General features: G+C 38.7%; 1 protein-coding gene across 1 annotated transcript; it reads left to right on the forward strand.

The window, feature by feature from the left end:
• The first annotated feature begins 250 nt into the window (after nt 1-250).
• On the forward strand, nt 251-20,914 carry VPS36 (vacuolar protein sorting 36 homolog). The gene is made up of 14 exons (XM_063428887.1): nt 251-397; nt 4,337-4,405; nt 6,443-6,513; nt 8,825-8,939; nt 9,571-9,660; nt 10,732-10,818; nt 13,676-13,708; nt 13,799-13,876; nt 15,645-15,779; nt 16,115-16,180; nt 17,982-18,046; nt 19,573-19,657; nt 20,413-20,489; nt 20,574-20,914. The coding sequence occupies exons 1-14, from the start codon at nt 302-304 to the stop codon at nt 20,665-20,667; spliced, it is 1,161 nt and encodes a 386-aa protein (XP_063284957.1). The 5' UTR covers nt 251-301; the 3' UTR covers nt 20,668-20,914.
• The last annotated feature ends 778 nt before the right edge of the window (nt 20,915-21,692 follow it).

Here is a 21,692-nt window from a genome sequence, read left to right on the forward strand (position 1 = left end):
TGGGCGTTTCCATGCGCGGGGACACTCGGAGCGTTACTACTGTGTACACAGGAGGGAGGGTGGAACTTTAGTTCTTGGTCTTCGGTAAAATGGCTTCCTCGTTGCTTGGTCTCCGGAAAAATGGCCTCGTTGTTGCTTCCTGGTCTCCGGAAAAATGGCTTCCTCGATGCGTTCGATCGGTGTACCGCAAGCTTCCACCAGTGCACCTGCGCTGTCTGCAGCGTTTAGACTGGTGTCGTAATCAGGGGGCGTGGCCTTGCGGGGTCTCAGTTCCGGTTGGAAGTTTTGCCTGTAGCTGTCCATGGACCGCTTCTCGTGGTGCTCCGGGCTGCTGGACATTGATGAGACCCTGGTGATCCAGCAGCGCGGGGTCCGGCTCTCTGATGGGGAGGAAAAGGTGGGAGAATGATAGGATTGGAGATTTATTCCCTCAGTGATGGACTGAGACCATGACACACAATACAAGTCACATCAGGTTTATCGGTCCAGACCTGTATATTGCTATTCTATTAAAACATTGTCATTATTGCTGGAAAACTGATAAACTATGGTCACACTAATTATATGTTCATTAACAAAGCTCTGTGGGGTGCTTATCAATACCCAATTAATATCTATTATTTATTAAAGGATTCAATACATTTTCAGCTACAAGAGATGTGGATACAGTATTATTATCCTTTATTACACAATGGACTCGGGTTAAGATTGGCCAGAGCCTAGACAGGATATACAGCCCCCTCCTAGTGGTCTGTGTGTACTGTCACTGTCCCCCTTAGTCCTGCAACGTAAAACTTTTGCCGTTTTTGAGAACACAACCAGTGGAGTCTCTTCGTGAAGTTTCGTGGAGTTTGGCACTGGGAAACAGTGCTGCACGTCCTCACGCTCTGCATGAGGACATCCAGCATTCAAGAAAACCCCATAGGAAAGCAATGAGGACTAATGAGCACGGCAATTGAGCCCATGCACATTAGGTCCCTTCCCCCACCCCCCAAATTGGCTGACGTTGTAGCGCAAACCAGTGCCGAGAGAGATTGGAATCACGTAAGTGAATAAAGGGTTTATTTTAACCCTTTATGTGCCACAGTGGTGGTGGCGGGGGCAGAGGGCACTATAACGTTAGGAATAAAACTTTGCATTCCTAACACTGTAGTTTTCCTTTAAGAGCTCACTTGTGCTCTCAACACTGAGTGTTGAGGAGCGCCCTGGGACTGCGAGGAAGCTATTAACGTTAAAGGGACACTATAGTCACCAGAACAAGTCCAGCTTATTGAATTTGTTCTGGTGAGTAGAATCCTTACCTTCCTGCAGTGTTTACATTACAGCCTTGTGATAACTTCACTGGCCACTCCTCAGATAGCTGTTAGAGATACTTCCTGGGTCATGGCTTCCTAAAATGCATCCAAACATTCAGTATCTCCTCCCTCTCTCTGCATGCAGACACTGAACATTCCTCATAGAGATTCATTGATTCAATTCATCTCTATGAGGAGATGCTGATTGGCCAGGGCTGTGTTTGAATCATGCTTGCTTTGCCCCTGATCTGCCTCTTTCAGTCTTAGCCAATCCTATGGGGAAGAACTGTGATTGGATCAGGCTACCACTTCTGATGATGTCAGCAGACTGCTTGATTTTTTTTTATGCAAACAGCATGCAGATCTACAGCTTCAGGCTTGAATACAGTAAGATCTTGCTATATTTATGGAGGCATGAGAGGCCCAGAGGGGCTAGATGGTGGTTTTAACCCTATAGGGTCAGTAATACATGTTTGTGTTCCTGACCCTATAGTGATCCTTTAAATGCACCTTTGTTAAAAAATACAGGATGACGATAAAATTAATTGTACTCTCAAAAATATGCTATTTTCTCCAGTGATAGTTACCAGTACTCCAATGTGAAGCATGTACTGGTCACCGGCAATCAGTCAAACACCTGCAGTAAGCAATTCAGACTTTATCACCCTTACTGGTTTACTGCCAATGCTAGTTTGGGTTAAAATTCTTTCCATAGCAAAGCACTGAAATATGCTGGGTACTAGGGCACTTGAGGTATTACACATGGATGATTTGACACACTCATGCTCTGCCATTATTATAAATTTGTAAATTATAATAATGTGATTGGCTGGAAATTAGGTATGCTCTTCCTTTTTGTTGCAATGTGAGCAGTTGAAACTGACCACTTAGCTACGATTCCCTGAAATGATAAATACAACTATATGAATGAACTCCTGTACTGCTGTATTTGTAGAGGAAAAAGGAAACACTTCAGATTGCAGGGTAGGATTTTAGAGCTAAGCAAGAAAACAAATCCAACTTAAATGGTTACTTCAAGCACCATAACTACGTTACTGAAGTGGTCATGGTGCCTGGAGTCTAATAGCGTAGAGTTTGGCTTTGAAATACCACACATACAGAGATTAAACCTTCTAATGCTGGTGTTGTAACTTTGTCTCTGATAGTGTCTTTGGGGCATCGTTAGCCAGCCCGGAGCAAGAGGTCTGGGTGGCTAATGTGAATTCTGGGCATTTGTCGTATCTGGCACCACTCAGCCAATGATGGCATGCCACTTTCGTGCTGCCCACGCCCTCCCCGGCCATCCACTTTTTTTTTTATTAGTTCCATTAAATTTTAGATGGTAAGGATTCCTCACTTCTTAATTTTTTATAGAAAACATGTGAATGCCCATATAGGAAATCTGTATGCATGCTGTACTTTCCACATAGTATTACCTTTCTTATCAAAACTGTGAATTAGAAACAGTGGTCCTTGCCCATATATGTAGCAGTTTCTGTATAGTTTCAATTCAGTCATACAATTCCACCTTGTATCATGTTTAAAGAAACAGACTGGATTCAGAGTGCTGCCAATTTTAGGCTATTTTGTAATAATTGCAGATTAAATTTTGGTTTGGGATTTCACTACATGTATGTTTTAGATATCTGTAGAATACCTGATCATCCTAAGGTGTCCAAATAAGCATTATGAGACAATGTTCTTGTAACACACAGACATTATAAATTGTTGCTTGGTAAACTACCTCTAGGTGGTGGTGTATGTCTGCAGCACGTTTTTATTTTTAATATTTTAACTACCAGTTTCATGAGAAGTCAGCATTTTTATTATTATTATTATAAAGTATCTGCGTTGCACCCTCACATCTGTCAATCAGACAGCAAAAAGGGTGCTCCTCACTCACTTTGTGATGCACCGCAAACCGTTATAAGGGCTTTATGTTTTAATGCTTCTCTAGGAGAGTGGTCCACCTTAACCCCATAGAGATGCTGTGGAATGATCTTAAGAGCGCTGTTCACACCAAACATTCTAAAAATATGACTGAGCTGAAGAAACTCTCTAAGGAAAAGTAGTGTCCAAAATTCTTCCTGAACGTTGTGCAGATCTAATCCGCAGCCACTGGAAACGCTTCATTTAGGTTATTAACTAGCTATTAAATCCAAGTGTTCACTTACTTTTTCCACAGCACTGTGAATGTTTAGTGGGATGTGTTTAATAAAGACAAGAAATATAATTGTTTTTTGTTTTGTTAGCTTAAAGGAACACTATAGGGTAGGCAACCTTCGGCACGCCAGATGTTTTGGACTACACCTCCCAGGATGCTTTGCCAGCATTATCGATGTAAGAATGTTGTGGGGGATGTAGTCCACAACATCTGGAGTGCCGAAGGTTTCCTACCCCTGCCCTATAGTGTTAAAAAGCTGTTCTCACGCTCTGCATTAGGACCTCCAGCGTCATATTTTTCCCCATAGGAAAGCATTGATTAATCTCCCTTAAACTAAAGAAAACTTTATTTTTAGTCAATGCTTTCCCATGGGGTTTAGAAGACACTGGACGTCTTCATGCAAAGTGAGTGGATGTCCAGCGTTGCTTCACGAGGTCAAACTCTGTGAAAGGCCAGGAAGCGCCTCTAGTGGCTGTCTGGGAAACCGCTACTAGAGGCTGTCTTAACCTTGCAATGTAAACATTGCAGTAAACTGCAATATTTGCAGCCTCAGGGCTAGGGGAAAGTTCAACCAGACCACTTCAATAAGTTGAAGTGGTCTGGGTGCCTATATTGTCCCTTTGTGCCCATTGTGCTTGTCTATACTTGTGACTTTTATGAGAGAAATAAAGATGAGATGACATTTTATAACCAATTATGCAGAAAACAAACTAATATCAGAGAGTTAACATACATTTTGTTGCCACTGTATTAAGTAGTGGCATTTGTTTATGTGTAACTATCCTTTCTTTTGTTTTCTATGATTATGTATATGTTAGCACAGTTCATGCTAAATGTCTCCTAGTTGTCTTTAACATTATATTTATATTCTTATTAGACGAAATTTGATTCTGGAGCACTCCTTCTAACAACACACAGACTTCTTTGGAGAGACCAGAAAAATCATGTAAGTAGTTGGCCTGTTTTTGCTAACTGTATTGAAATGAAGTCAAGTTTCATTAAAGGGACACTGTAGGCACCCGGACCACTTCAGCTCATTAAAGTGGTCTGGGTGCTGTGTCCCTATTGCACTTAGTGCTGCAATGTAAAACATTGCAGTTCCATAGAACTGAAATGTTTACATTGCAGCTCTAAGTCTGCCCTAAGTCTACGTCTACCAGACAGCCACTAGAGACTTTTGGTCCGTTATCTGACGCTGGACGTTCTCACGCTCTACATGAGGATTCCAGCGTCATATTTTTCCCCATAGGAAAGCATTGATTCATTTGCCGTGCATGCGCATTTGACTCCGCTCGTCGCGGGACAGAAGTGGGTGCGAAGCTTCGACCCAGTGCCGAGGGACATCGGTGCTGGGATAAGGTAAGTAAATAAAGGATTCCTTTACTATAGATCAATATATAGAGGGGAAAGCATTTGATTGGCAAAAAACAGCCATTTTGATGATGTCACAAAGGGGGCGGAGCCAGCACGGACAGACCCGTGCGGCACTGGAAATAAGGTGAGTTTTAAACTATTATAGGGGGACAAGCCACCTAAATGGTGGGTTAAACACTATATGATTAGGAATACATGTTTGTGTTCCTGACCCTACAGTGTTCCTTTAATGTAATGTTATTTTCCTGGCTATTTGCCTTGGCAGTATAACAATTGATGGGAAATTAATCAATGGGATATTTAATTATAGCACATGTAAATTCTGGTCCCTTTTTGGGATCTGTCATCTGTTTACAAGCAGCAAGAACGATCAAACGGTAATCAATGAGAGAATAAAATAGCAAAGAAAAGAAAATTGCGATAATTAATACAGCTTTCACTATGGCAGCATCATCCATGGGTAATACCCAAGCTACGAATAATATGGGGAAAGGGTACTTTAAGAATATCACTAGGAGAGCAATTTCTAAAACAATTCTAGATATTTAATTAGAATGAATAGACACGTCACTTTTAACAAAGTCATTCACTCCTGAAGCTGACACATGTAGCCAGCACTGCTTACCAAAGATATTATGGGATGACCATGTAACTGCAGTGCAATTGGCCTCTGAATGGACTTCGACTATTGATAGCACCACTCTTGTACAGAAACTCTGGAATATACCTTTCTTATAGTTTATTGAACTCAATCCTTTATGTATGCAGTCCAGACCCCTTCCCGTTTTCACTTTTCCCTCTGCTACCTATAGAAGAGGATGTCTGTTAATTAGTCCAGATCTTGCGTCTCAAATGGTCTGCAAATTTTAGCTTCCTCTTCTATCATACCAGGAACCTTGAAATCATCTTCTATCTTGTTAAAGCATTCTTTTCTTTCCTGCTCCTGCCCTCTTAACTCCTCTTGAATGAACAACCTTTTATGAGTTACCCTCTGAAGGCTTTTATGAATGGCTGCCAGATCTATTCCATGAGAGATGATGATATAAAAGGTCTTTCATCTGCATACAGTAAGCAGTCCTAGTTTAGTTATGTTAGTTTTTTCCTTTCTATTTCTTCCTACAGCCCAATCATTCTTTAGATTTGTCCTTTTCACGGAGTCATTATCCCTTCGTTATTCAGGCTGTAGTGATTCATAGGGCCACAAACCGTAAGGCACTCTTTTGGTAATAATAATATGCAAGGCTTACCTCTTTATTGCATGAAATGATGGGTGGAGGAAGAGAAGGTCATTCTAAAATAAATGAAACAAAAAATAAGAAATGTGTTCTATTATTAAGTAATTTACTATTGATTTCCTGCCCTGTTGACTGAGAGGAGATACATCAGTGGTGATGCTGCTGTGGTTTTATAGGAAACACCTTTTTATAATGTTTGTTAAAATCATTAACGTAGCACTCAAACGTTAAAAATAAATATATTGTTAATGTTGGAGTGTTCCTTTTATGGAATATATTTATTATTTTGTGTTATGTGCCACGTTTTACCTCTGTTTATTTTGTAACATTAAGTCAAGAATTGTTTGCATTTACTTCCCGCTCATGTCTTGTAGGAATTCTGCATTGCGATTCCTCTTTCTCAGATTGTTTTCACAGAGGAACAGGCAGGGGGCATTGGAAAAAGGTACCGTTGTTTTATTTAAGTTTGTATTCATTGGTAATTTTTCCTATATACATTTGTCTGGCTTATCCACTAAAGCATGTGCAGTAATGCAGATACACCTATATGTTCAATATACAGTTTATCACCAATATGCATCATAAAACAGGGCTTGAGAAATCCCAGGTCTCCATGACGACTAGAATTTTGTCCTAGCTGTCTGAGAGTGTCTGTCAGTGACTGGGTGTCAGAGATTGTCTGTCAGGGAGTCTGTGTATCTGTCTGAGATTGTGTATTTCAGTGAGTATGCGTGCGTCAAATCAGCAAGTGTTTCTGTCAGTGAGTGTTTTTCTCTGTTCTGTCAGTTAGTGTCTTATTAGGTGACCGGCTGACCTCGCCTCCATGGGTGAGTTAATCCAACTCACCCATGGAAGTGGAATCTCAGCCAAGCCAGTGCTTTCCCATAGGAAACCATTGGGAGGCTATTGGGCAAGCACTAATCAGCATCTCCTCATAGAGATGTGTTGCATCAATGCATCTCTTTGGGGATTATTCAGTGCCTCAAGGCAGAGCGTGGAGATGCTGAATATAGGTGCTGCTTACTGTGCAGCACTAGACTAGGAATCACCTCTGGTGGCCGACTGAGTGACTTTTACTAGAGGTGGTACTATGCAGCAATGTCAACACTGTCTTTGAAAATGAGGGTCCAAAATAGCCATATTACCAGACCTTAGAGTGGCAAAACAGATTTAAAGATAGAAACAAAGTCCGGAATAGCCAAAGTCAGGAATACAGAAATACGTAAATACGAATAAACAAGCCGGGTCAGGATAATAGAACTACTCAAAGTCCAAACGAAGCCAAGGTCAATAACAGAAATCACAAGAGAGTCATTGTAAGCACTAAATGTGTAAGCAGAAACCACAATAGGGCAATGAATAAGGGCCAGAACAAACTTTTTATATGTAATGTGTACGGACTGGTGCACATCATCTCTGCAAATCCAAAAGTATGAGCATGGGGTCACTTAGATGACGTTGTCAGTTTACGAGCAGGCGTGACATCACTATCTTTAGAGCGGGCAGCGTCCGCATTTCTACCAGCAGAGGCTATTAGACGGAAATTGCAGTGGAGGCATACGCCGAATAGGGTAAGTATAATTTCTCTTACAGGCCTCAAGCCGCATGGCCGCGTGACCTGAGAGGTGCTGCTCGGCGTGGAGCAGGTAATTATCACCACAGACGCATTGTGGCTACATTTTACTTTCTACTCGCTCCATAAATAAATAGCCATCTCCGGATTTATTGGCTGACAGTCACATAGTAGATTACTAGACCTGACAAACTGACACACTGCACAGGTTGGATGCTGGCCACTACCAGTATATTGTAATTGAGTTATGTTTTAGGGTGTGTGTATTACTGGATTCCAGTTTTTTCCCATATGTGTTGATTTTGGAAAGCGATCAAAGTCTTGTTTTAATCTTTTCTCTTTGTACCCATTTCTGCTTTCATTTCATTAATGTACTTGTTTCCATGATCTCATTTTTGCAGCACAAATATTCGTACATTCATTGTAAATAAATGTATGCTGGTTACCAGTGAAAGTAAGACTTAAATGATCTAATTTTGAACTATGCAAACAGTAAGATAAAGCTCCTGTGGGCCACAGGATACCTTATGTTTTTGTGTTTTTTTTTTTTTATCTTAAAAGTACATGAATGGTGTTGAAATAGGACACTTTAAATAATCCACTATTTTCCCCCAAAAAACAAAACAAAAACATAACGCTTTTTTTTTTTTTTTTTGCTTACTTTTGATCCTGGGTCTTATTTCATTGCATGGCAATCAAGCCAAAAAAATGCAAAATTGTCACTGATGTCTAATTCAGTTTAATACAATAAGGAGAGATGAACAGCGCTTGGAATAAATTAAATATTCATACGAAAGAAGAGCCAACGTCTAGTTCATAAATCTTGAGTACAAAACAAGAGACAAATAATGGTGCAATACAGTTATTCCACATCCGTATATTTAATTTACACCCTCACAAGGGTGAGGGAACCCCTTGTTGGTGAATTGCTGCTGTTTTTAATGATGGTGAGTGCCTATCAAATCCCCTTTTTTACTTCATTTTAATACAAGTTTACACATAAACTTTTATTAGAAAAAATATTGCGTATTGGTGGTGACAGTTTGTCTTTTCATATGTTCCACAGTAATTCAAAAGCTTTATCAGGTTTTTTTCGTGTTTGAATGCAAAAAGTGCACATTCGTTTTTGTACTTTTCTAAAGTATCATTGTTTGCATCAATTACATTTATTCTTCTCCTTTAGTGCAAAAATTGTTGTCCATCTACATCCTCCCACCCCGAACAAAGAACCAGGTCCCTACCAGAACAGCCGCTTCTCCTATGTCAAGATGTCCTTTAGAGAACACGGTCAAATAGAGGTAAACTGAAACCCCTTTATTTTGCATTTCATCACAAACTGGTAATACAGTAGAGCACAAACAAATGGAAGGCATTGTTTCTTCTCCTTATAAACTATTATTTATTCATCACTGATTTCCACGCATTAGACACATATATCCTTATTGGGGGATTATACTACTGCATGATATTAAGACTGGAACTGGTGTGAAGCTCTACGTCAGGTGAGTGGGCGTTCTCCACTTTCTGAATCATACTGAACCACTGATAAAGTAGAGCCAAATATTTTTTCCAACCCTGCTATTTTGGCCTCAGGTACTCCGTTAGACTTTCAGTTCACAACAATTCACGTTTCAGGGAATAAACTCACCCTTATAATAATTTTCCAGAAGAACCAACCAATTCCTCCTGTAGTGTTATGTACTCTTCCTGTTTGATCATATTTGTTACACTTAGCAAGCTAAGTGGGTTAATCGAAAATGCTTATTATATCACAATATATTGGTCATTTAACTTGCAGTAAAGACATTTTGGTGTAATTGCAACCGAGTGTAGCCAAGCCTTCTGAAAATGAAGAGTTGACCAATACAGTTATTCAGTGAATGCATTTCATCTCCTTATTCTTTCTCCCACCTCTGTGATTGTGTTCAGTTTCATAGGCGTTTGTCAGAAGAGCTAACACAACGAAGATGGGAGAGGTTATCTGCATCCCCTTCAATCCAGCCAAACAAAGGTTCTCAGGTAAAGGCTGACACTGACATGGTTCTCACAAAAAACCCATTACAGTTGTTTACGATGTTGCAGTTGACATCACAGCATGCATTTTGATACGTAAATGTGCTGCCTTATACAGAACCAGTTCAGACTGTTCTGTGAGGATTGACGTCACTGCTTCTCATAGAGAAGCATTTGATTGGAGCAGCGTGGCGCTTTCCACTGATACGCTCCTTGTCCTCAGTGCTTTTATATAAGGAGCATTGGATTGGACAAGACTGGAGGCAGAACAGGTAGCTGCAAGGAGAGAGTCTTGGAGCCCAAACAAGGTGAGTAAATCCATTTTTTTTTATTTTCTATTTGATTTATTGGAACCCAGAAATTAAAATCTTTCTCGAACATTATAACGTTAGGAATGTTTGTATTCCTAACAATATAGTGTTCCTTTCACTTACTTACTCCTCTCTGTTGGAACAGGACCCAGGATCCTTTTTAATTACAGTATGAAAAGAAGCTAGGGTTGCCATATTCGCCATGTTTTCCTTGACGTGTATCACTTTTCATTGCTGATGGACAGTGAATGAAAGCTGCTGCCTTGCAGAATGCTGAATTCATATGTCACATAAAGAGCTGATTTCTAAAACATTATTTCAGATGTGTAGCTTTCTTTTATGTTATACACTGTGCATGTGTCAAACACTATTAATTTAAAAAAATACCTTGCCATTAACTTTAACCTCTTAAGGACACATGACATGTTATTCCAGAAGTTTGGTCCTTAAGGGGTTAAACAAATAATGCATGTTTTTTTTATTTCTCTCTAGACTTCTTGTTTCCCATCTTTATTTGCATCTAAAATAAATACATTCTGGTTACAAAACAGTAAATGTATAGATTTTCCTCCTATTTTGTCTGCTGTTTATATATTCATGTGCAACTGATAAGGTTGTGGTTTTTAATAATAATGTCAATGTATATATCAGTAGTTACTGATGTTATTAATGTTAAACAATTCATATTTACATCCTGCGAGGTATTATAATACAATTCACAAGCAGCAGCTCCCCTGTGAGAAAACTCAATTGTTTCCTTCCTCAGGGTGGACGAATTAAAGCCGTCGGCATTGTTGGCATTGAGAGGAAACTGGAAGAAAAAAGAAAAGAGACTGACAAAAACATTTCCGAGGTTAGTGCACAACAGTGTGTGTGTCAGGGTCAGACACGCGTTCATAACTCAGTGTGCAAGGTTTATTGTCTGTCACTAGATTGGTGAAGTATTATGGAGCCTACGAAATTTGCTGGTGCTTTAGAAATGTGAATTCAGTGGAGAACGCTGTTTAAAGTTTACTTATAATAAATAAATGCAATGTGGTAGACCACTCTTAAAATTGCAAATATAGCAATTTAACACATTTACATCATAGAAATATGATATAAGAAATATTTGGCGGCATTGCAAGTAGTGCTTGTCACCTTGAATCTGTTACAGCGACCATCTTGGGGTAAGTTGCGAAAATATACCCAACCAGAGATATTAAAAGTTGTCAATGGGGAAGCTTGTCTAGTGGCTGTCATTAATATGAAGTGGTTGTGGTGTTTAGCGTGTCCTTTTAATATGCATTAAAGTTAAACATAATGCAAGTGGAAAGCGTTCTCGCGGGATAATTGTGGGAACATGTTTATCCATAAATTATGTGGATGGCAAGTTCATCTTGAGGTAGGCATAGATTGGATAGGGATGGGTACAGGGTGACAAGGAAAAGTAAATGCAGTTATATTGAAAGTTTATTGTTCAAAACAATAGAAAAGAGTAGCATTAGAAATTGATGTGTGTTACACAATTGCATTGTTTTTAAATAGGACCAAGAGTAAACAAAATCCCAGTCAATTTTCCTTAAACACGTAAAGTTTGAGATGAATGTTTCAAGGGGGCATTCAAAAGCAACACTACAGTTCAATATAGTGAATATATTGCTCAAATTCTCTGAACTCAGTCCCCAGGTTTTATGTCAAGCGTAATAGAGGAGCACTATAATGTTATTTCTAAACGTGTATTCTTAATGGTATAGTATCCATGTCCTTACTTGTATTAAGATCCCCTCTACATGCAATAAAAATTAAAAAAAAAAAGTTTTACTTTTTTTACAGTGCCGAAGCTCCCTCTCGGTTCTGCTGACCTCTCCACCTCCTGTGACGCCACAGAGAAGGCATGGCCTCCTCCGCAATGGTTCAGTCCAACGAATAGAGGATATAAGGGCAAGGCACGCATGCAAACTTCCCCATAGGAAAGCAATGAATACATGCTCTCCTGTGGGGGCTTCTGTGTCACGTGACAAAGTTTTACTCAGTCAGTACCGCAGAAGCGCCTCTAGTGGCTGCGAGTATTTCATCCACTAGAAGTGGGCTTAACCCTGAAATGTAAACATTGCATTTTCTAAAAAAAACTGCTGTTTTATATTGCAGAGTTGTAAGGACAGGACCACTTCACTGAGATTTCACCATAGTGTCCCTTTAACAAAGCCCAGTGCCTTCCACAGCAACTGAAGGCCTTTCCCATCCTCAGCCATATTATTATTTTTTCAGAATGAACACTTCTACAATTTTGTTTAGTTTTGACGAAGGTAATTGATTGAGAATGGGGCATACGGTTCAGATGTAGAAAACCCTACTTCCTGCATCAGAAAAGACTGAATCCATGTTGTATAGGCCAAACATATTGAAAGCTAATGATACGGTGGGTAGAAAACACAATAGTCTGTTGATATGCAGGATACCCAGGAGCTGGCTGTGCTATAATTAATGATTGAATTTAAAATGGCTCTTCCAGTTTCCTGCATGTGCTGCCTGTTACTGATAAGGATGTAGTCCTGCCACATTGTGTTTATCTACGGAAATTCCTGTTAGGTGTGTGCTTGTATTCCTTTGTCCTTACTGCTCTGTTTCAGTCAGCGATGAGTTGAGGCATGCTATTAATTAGCTATAACAATGTGCAGAAGTTTATTTGAAGTGAGAGACCGAACTTTAATGTCATACACAAGCACTTTCTTTTAACTGTGAAGTATCTTGCACTGGGGAGCCTATTCTGTAAACACCCAGTTGTAAGGGAATGAAAACTAAAATGAAACATTTAGCTTGATTTCATCAAATTCTCCAGCTGCTCTTTGCTTACATGTATTTATAAATCAGTTTGACAAAAGAAAAAACATGTCTCTGGTAACGGTCAAAAACAATCATGATTTGCAAAATCATCACAAGCGTATACTACACCCAGTCCATTTTTATTTTATTTTATTTATACAATATTTTACCAGGAAGGATACATTGAGATTTCTCTTGTTTTTAAGTATTTTCTGGGCCCACAAACACTGCATTGTTACAATAGGTTACAATATAATATTACAAAAAATAATACAATATACAATTTATATATACTTATACACATATATAAATGTAACACATAACAGGTAATAAATATAGCCAACCATGACAGGTGCATTCTGTGCTGAGATATTTTGCCATAGATATCTTACAACGATTTTAGATTGAATGAAGATTTGACTGTTCCCTGAGGTTATCCCAAAATTGTGGTGCTCTGTAGGAAAAGGAGGATTGAGACACTTTATTTTTGTATTGCTGTATGCTAAATAAAGTGCTAGTACTGGATCGGAGGTTATAGGAGGTGGGAACAGATGGGGTGAAAATTCTCCTAGTAATGCAGACATTATACATGCCGTATCCAGCTAATATCCCAAAAGTGCAGACTACAAATGGCCCATATATATTGACAACATGATGCCTGAGATAGGTCACTTTGTTTTTGAAATCCATCTGTCATTGAATAATGCTAAGTTTCTAAACTTACGCTAACGACTGGGTCCCACTACCTAGTACCGATAGGTTTTGTAATCTTTACCTTGCCGGTCTCATTAGTTGCTGTTTTCTTTTACATCATTAATGCTGCTGCTGCTACTACTAATTGCTCCATACTTGTATCAATCACACATTGCTACAGCACTAATACTGCCAGCATTTTTATTTTCCAGGCTTTTGAAGATCTTAGCAAGTTGATGGAAAAGGTACGTGGAAGCCCTAATGCTTATCAGACCGCAGAGGTGCTGTTTCCTGTCCACTGTCGTTATAATAGTTTACCTTGATTATTTTTGCAGGCCAAGGAAATGGTGGAGCTGTCTAAATCAATAGCTAACAAAATCAAAGATAAACAGGGGGACATCACAGAGGACGAGGTAAATAAAGATATATGTCTACCTGAGAAAATATTTCTCTGCATTGGCTGCCAGTGTAAACGGTGAAGAATAACATTACACTATTTATATCAGACCCAAATCCAAAACTAACATTTGTATAAAAGAGTGGTTGGGAAAAATACTTGGTAATAGTTGGTTACTTTCTATTTTTATTTTTTTACACTTTCTTTATAGAATTGTCAGAAATAAAACTTCTAAGTAACAGTTCTCATAATACAAGTTAGCTATAGAATCCATGATTTTAGTACAAAATCTTGGAAACTTTAATATAGAAAGGATTTATACTTGATATTTTAAGATTTAGTAACTTTTAAATATATTGGGGGGTGGGGGGAGGGGGGAGGTGAGGGAACCATACCTTTAGTTAGTCACTTATGTTCTTTTTAATATATAGATAAAAAACAACGTGTAGTTTGCTTAAATGGAATATATATGAAATTATTTAACTGTTCTGCACTGAAATTACACAATAATTGTAAAAAACTAAAGGAAGATACTTGCCTTCAGAGTTACTTACACAGATAATCACACTTACAGTGAGAGGACCATAGTACCCACCATGTTGAAAGGGTTAAATACCCTTTAAGCACTTATTTCCATCCTAAAGGTCCCTTAAAACTGACTCCTTCCCTTTCAACATCACAGTGATGGGGAACCTATTGCCCAAGGGCGGCGAGCGCCGTGCCCATGTTAGGCCTTCCTCATAGGAAAGTATCCAATTTGTGCTTTCCTATGGGTGATTTGAAAATGCTGATGCAAAGTGTCAGGGTGTCCAACATAATTTCACGGCATTAAACTCCATGAAAAGTCAGGAAGTGCCTCTTGTGGCTTTCTGGAAGATAACCACTAGAGGTGCAGTTAAATCTGAAACTGCAATGTTCTATGGACACTGCACTCAGACAGCTTCAATGAGATGAACTGGTCTGGGTGCCTGGAGTGTCCCGATAAACAGCTTCCAGAGACTCTCCACAAATTTAGGCTTTTCTGCATGTCACCTCCAAAGGGTCCTGTACTAATTCTATTGTTGGGTCCTGTGCTAATTCTAACAGGGGAGATAAACATTTTAACCCCTTAAGGACCAAACTTCTGGAATAAAAGGGAATCATGACGTGTCAGACACGTCATGTGTCCTTAAGGGGTTAAATGAGGTAATTATTACTTATACAGATCCAAAGACTCCCCTCTTTAGAGCGTCCCTTTAATATAATGTTTATCTCCCATGTTAAAATTAATATAGGACCCACTAAAAGTGTTGGGTGATGTAGTGGTGGGTTTAACACCATATGGCCATATAGTGTAACCAAATCCACATATTTGTTTGCTACTTTTTGTGTGTATGCGGTTTGCTAATTTGTATTTTGTATATGTTCCATCTCCGTTATAAAAAGCATAACATTGGTACTTTGCCATTTTTCTAGCACCTGTGGGATGGAGTTTACCTCCTACCTCTCCCCCCACCCCCTCATGACACATCTAGTTTGATTTACTATTACCATTTTTTTATTTTTCCACTTCTAACATGTCTTAGCTGATATTTTGGGGTGTTGTTTAATTGAAGGAGCATTGTTTAGTAGAAGGGTCACCTGATAATTGTGTGCTTACTTTAACCCATAAGTAAATTTGTCTCAGAATCCTGCAAACAATGTCCGTGATCTCTTCACGCTCTAAATCAAATCCCTAGTAAGGACACGGTCTTTAAATTAAGTTCTGTAAATATCGCATTGTTTTTATACCCCAACTTTCCTAGACCATCCGCTTTAAATCCTACCTACTGAGCATGGGAATAGTGAATCCAGTTACCCGGGAAACGCACGGATCTGGGACACACTATCACATGCAACTGGCTAAACAGCTGGCGACGATGCTACAGACACCTCTGGAGGTAATCTCATACTACAACATATGTAACATATAATACACCACTAGATTGCTGTAGTGAAACTCTATAAATAGTGCCTCATCTGTGTCATAAAACTATACTGGCAGTGGCAAACATTTACTATAGCTATTCTGTATCTTATGACACTCAGCCTGTTGACTGCCTGAGAACTATGGAATGTCCAAAATTAAGCCTTAACTAAACTAAGCAGTTTTCTTAATTCTTTTTTTTGTTTGTTTTAATAATTTATTTTCTCTTAAAACAGATTAGGAATGTCATTTCATTAGTATGCATTTTTATAGTTTTCTGAGTTTTTTTTTTTTTTTGTTGTTGTTCAGGAGCGAGGTGGCATAATGTCTCTTACTGAAGCTTACTGTCTAGTAAACCGAGCTCGGGGCATGGAGGTAAATCATAATTCATAACCTTTATATTAATTTCAGCGGGTAAAGACACAAGTAAGATTGTGTCCTAAAGAGGCGAAGAAATACCGGTAGATAACTTGTGTATGTCTCATCATCCAAGCTTGTATAGGTACATAATTTGCACTCTCCAGACTTCCTGGATGCTCTCAGTTGCATATGCTTTGTTGTATGCTATTTGTAGCCTGAACCCATCAATCTGTTGTTCTTAAAGGAACATGCTAGCTTTAAAGTTATTTTTAATTTTAAAGTTATTGTTCCCATTTCAGATTACTGGGCGCTCCATCTTTTAAATAAAAAAATTTAAAAAAAGAAGGAAGGCAGTTTCTCTGTGTATTTTCTGTGCCTGTTCCTAAATCATCAATCCTGATAATCAGAATCCAATCCAACCTAAAGCACATGCTCAGGAGTAAACACAGTCTGCCAATTAGATGCTTCTCATAGAAAATCTGAGAAGCATTAACAATGTTCAGTGTCATCTTGATTCCTGCTCTGCATGATGACGCTGAAGGTGAAGAACTTTGATTTTCTAGGAAGCACCTCTCGTGGATCTCAGTCTGATAGCTACTAGAGAATTGGTTTTGAGCAAATCTAAACATTGTCCAAACCATAAAATGGAGGTCACAAGGTCTTTGCATCAAATCCCTTCATTAAAATAAAGTGATTTTGAAACTTAGAGTGTTCCTTTAATATCTTTTTAGATGTTTTCATGGTGCCTACCCAGTGACTGGTACTGTCAGTATTTACAGTGCAGCTCCAGGTCAGGATGCCTCCTGCATTCTATTCTATTTGATCTGTCCTTGCAGCCGATCACTGCTTCTTCCAATGTGCCCTTCCCTTCCACTTCCTCTACATACTCCTTACACAGCAGATTCTGCGCTAATGAGATAGTAACTGGCTCACATGGAACTGCATTGAAATTACTGAACTTTAGGCCGGCACCATGGTAATACCATATTTACTCTAATCTAATGCACACCTTATTCGCAAAATAAAAATGTCGCATTTGCATCACTGCAGCAGAGATGTGAGACTTGGTTTCTGTGTACAGTAAACATTTACATTGCATCCTTGTCACAATGCAAATTTCGCCCCGATCAAAGGGAGGTCCTCGCTTGTTGACCTATATTTTGTATAGTAGTATCTTATACAAAGGCGCATTACATTTGCCAGCGAAAATATTTTTCAGCTTCCAGGTTTCAAAATTTGAATGCACATTAGATCCGAGTAAAAATGGTATATATGTATTCAAAACAAATGATTCCTTCGAAACTGGATAAAAACAACAGCACAACTTAACAAGTTCTGGCACATAGCTGTTGACCTATAATGTGCAAGACACTACAGGTTAGATAATAGTCACCGAGAGAAGAGATTACATATAAAAATCAATGTTGTTACCTTAACGAATATATAGCTTTATGCTGTGATTTTGGAGTTACCCTGTGTCTTTATGAAGAGACATGTTTGTAATTGGATATTATGGTTAGCCACATAGATCATATGTTAAATATATACTATTTAACTGGAACAAGCTGACACTGTGGAATGTGACTGACATCGTAGCAATTGTGGAACCTGTAGTTAAACATGGAAAAGCGTTACAACTTTGTGGTATAAGCCTTTTTCTCCTGGTGTGAGTGTTAAAGCATAACATGTCATTATTGTACACTGGACGCATTCCTGGATTACTTGCATGTGTGAAGGTTTTTTTTTGCAACACCTATCCCTATGTCATATCCACCCTACAGCACCTATTATGGCTCTCTTTTATGTTCTTTAACAGTTGCTGTCACCAGAGGATTTGGTAAATGCTTGCAGAGTGCTTGAAACCCTGAAACTCCCTCTGAGGTAAGAAACACACACAGCTCACCCTGAGACGTTTACTACTGCTTTTGTTTAGCGAGGGCAAAAACACTGACTGTGATTCTCTATGAGTCAGAAAACACTTTCCTTCCCAGCGTCAAAACAAATATGGACTTGGCAGGCCCCTCTGAGAAATGGAGAATTAAGGTCTCCTCAATGACTTGCTTCCTGCCCAGCTTCCCCTGCAAAGGCCTGTTTTTCCCGAACAATAAGACAAATACAAATGGCCAAATCTACAGACCGTAAAGACTTTTTTTATATGTAACAATCGCTACTTTGTGTTTTGTTTATCTTGTTTCCAGCCACTTTCGTACTTTCCTAATACTTATTGTTCGGGGGTCTCTAATATATTGGAGTGTTGACTTTTTTTGAGCGTTTTTAATAAAAGAATACTAAATGAATCATTAATATAAGCAATAATATTGATTTTGTACATATTTACTTCATACAACATTACAACACAATTCAGTGCACGATGATGTAGCATTTTACATCCTATTCGGTTCAATAAAAATGTGTGTTTGTATTGTCCTTTAGTTTAATTTATGTTTTGTGTCAAACTGTGTATTGCTTGTTATTCCACCAGGAATTGCACCTGTCAGACAAGTAGGACATGTTATGCAAGACAAGTTACTGGCCAGTTTATTTATGTCAAGAATATGTTTTTAGCGATCATTTTTAGCTATCATTAGCTGTCATTATACAGGTATTTTGTTTAGTGTGACTACTGGCGATAACGCATTACTCCCACATTGCTGACACCCCAAATAACCTTGTGTGCGGCTGTGTGCTAGGCATTGTTTGTCGAAATAGTTACACCTATCCCTCTTTAAACCTATCCTAAGTGTATAGAGTTCAATGGAGCAGTCCTGATTTGGGACACGTCCTGTAACCCCATCTAATTTCTCTGTGACTCCTGAAAAAAAACCCCACCAAAACATGCATGTGTGAGCTTCTCAAAGAACTTGCACTCCATGCACTATGCCATCTTGAGAACTTTATACATGCCAAAGCTCTCTCGCAGAGCTCTTTGTGTCTGCTGGGTGGGGAAATGTGTCTCTGCTCCATAGTTGTGCAGGCTGTGTTTAACAATCAAATGGGTAAGAAACGTCTCAAAGGTACACTTTAACCCAGTAGATATTTTTTCATATTGTTGGCTTTTATCAGTTTTATGTCGAGCGTTCTCATTGTTACTTGAACAGAGGCAATAAGTACAAAGATGGTGAGCTCCAATGAATGACCTGATGTATTGAAGTTATGAAGGAAATTTGATGTCCTATAAAAAAAAATCTTGTATCCATTAATAGGACTGAAACATTTGTAAATAGGGAAGTGTATTTTATGCATATTTTTAGTTGTGTTCTGCGTTACTGTCCTGTTAACATGTTGTAAGCCTGTTACTTGGATACCGGGAAAAACCACAACCGGAAGTATATTTTCTCTCATATATATGATCTACAAACATCTACCATCTAATCACACCAGTTTAATCAAGATATTTTCCTTTTTAGGCTTCGAATTTTTGACAGTGGTGTCATGGTGATTGAACTTCAATCTCATAATGAAGAGGAAATGGTTGCTTCTGCTTTAGAAACGGTTTGTAAATTCTAAAAGGTTATTATTCTTAACGTGTCACTGTAATGCCCCCCTTCTCCCCAATGAGTATGCATAAGATAAAACTCCTATGACATACTCACATTGACTGTGTTAGAATTTCACTAAAATTCCAATTCAGTCAAAAGATATACTAAGACAAAGTAGTGACTATTGTGTCTTCCTATTTTTCCTACACTTGACAACCTTACTTATAACTCACCTTGCCCTGCACCCCTCGACCACCGCACTGCCGGAAGAGCAGATACCATCTACACTCTTTGCAAATTATGCAAAGACTTCAGATGGTGACAGAGCTGCTTTAAGCCCATCACCTTACAGACCACGTACATTGCTGATGGCATCCATTTTGTCTTGATTTGCATGGTTTCCCCATCTCCATTAATTAATTTGTGTAAGTAAGAAATGAATGACTAAATAATAATGTCTTCACAATAACACGCCCAAAACAAAACAGGGTTCAAAAGTAAATTTGAATTATCAAACTATACAGTGCTAATATCTTTATAGTCTTGCCTGTTTAATCCTTTCTTTATTGATCTTCATTGGCAGTATTGAGATTTTTAGTGTAATAATGGAAATGGCATAAAGGTATACATTCTAATCAAACAATAATATAGTATAAATTCCAGCACAGATCCTTTTAAAATAATAACAACAACTTTCAGAGTCATTAAAGAATGATCTGTTGGTTTATATTGTGACACTCTTAACGTGTAGCATTGTGTTCCCACCAGGTATCTGAGAAAGGCTCGTTGACATCTGAAGAGTTTGCCAAGATTGTAGGAATGTCAGTTCTCCTAGCTAAAGAAAGGTATTTGAATTTGCATAACTTTTTTGCTGCGTACTTCATTCTGGGTCATTACCATTTGACATGTTCATGTTTTCCCTTGGGCAGGTTGTTACTGGCTGAAAGCATGGGACACCTCTGCAGGGATGACTCCGTAGAAGGCTTGCGTTTTTATCCAAACCTCTTTTTGACCCAGGCTTAATGACTTGCCAGACATATGCACAGACTGGAAAACAAATGACACCATGCTGTCAGTGTGAATTATCATGATGATGATTGTCCTAATTGAGCATTACAGTTTCTTACGGGAGTTCTCCAGAAAGAAGGATGCCAACACAAGAATGGATTTTCTTATACTGTATACCTGGGAGCACTGTGTTGGGATTGATATGAATGCAATTATGTTTCATATTTGGGTGTAAGATGTATTTTCTATGTGATTATCAATAAAAAAACAATATCTGAAATACAATCCTGCTTTAATGTTCTGTATTTAATAAACAGATATTTTAATAATGTCAGTTGTTTATCCAGATGAAGATTGGATGGAGATGTGGTGCTTCATTTTGAATAAGAATGTGGTTTTTACTTTCAAATTGATGTTTAAGGAGTTACCCTTTGGATGATTGCTGCTTCTTTGAGTCAACTTTATTTTTGAAGCATTTCTCTAAATTAGATCTTGAGGAATTCCAGGAGAAACTGACTGCTCCACAAGTGGTTGAGGCAAAATGTAATATCACCCAGGTCTGGGAAGTAGGGCACCATCTAAAATGTTCACAAAATTTACCTTGGACCATCATGGTTGTCTCTTTGCACCTATACTGCCAAACTTAATGCCATTTGTGTGGTCACTTTTTTTAGCTGAGTTTAGTGGAGTTTTCAGGGAAGTTAAGCCGAATGGGGGCTCAGATCTTGAAGGAAATAGAGCAGACACAGTGATTAACAACCCCGTCCTTAAGTCACACGAACAGTCCAGGATTTAGGCAATTCCCAATTATAGGGATATTGAGAAAAGCTGGACTGTTGGTGTGCCTTGAGGACCTGGTTGGGAATGACAGAAGCAGGGGGCAAATAGTACATTTTAATCTTCTATGGCCATATTAGAACCAGATGCAGCATACAGAATAATTCAAATGATTGTAAGCACATTATTAGGATAGTGTCTGTATAGACTCTAATTGTGATTTATATACATTACATAACAAGCTGATAATACTGCTGCAACCG

The sequence above is a fragment of the Pelobates fuscus genome, chromosome 1 (assembly GCF_036172605.1).
Source record: "Pelobates fuscus isolate aPelFus1 chromosome 1, aPelFus1.pri, whole genome shotgun sequence".
Classification (NCBI taxonomy): Eukaryota; Metazoa; Chordata; class Amphibia; order Anura; family Pelobatidae; genus Pelobates; species Pelobates fuscus.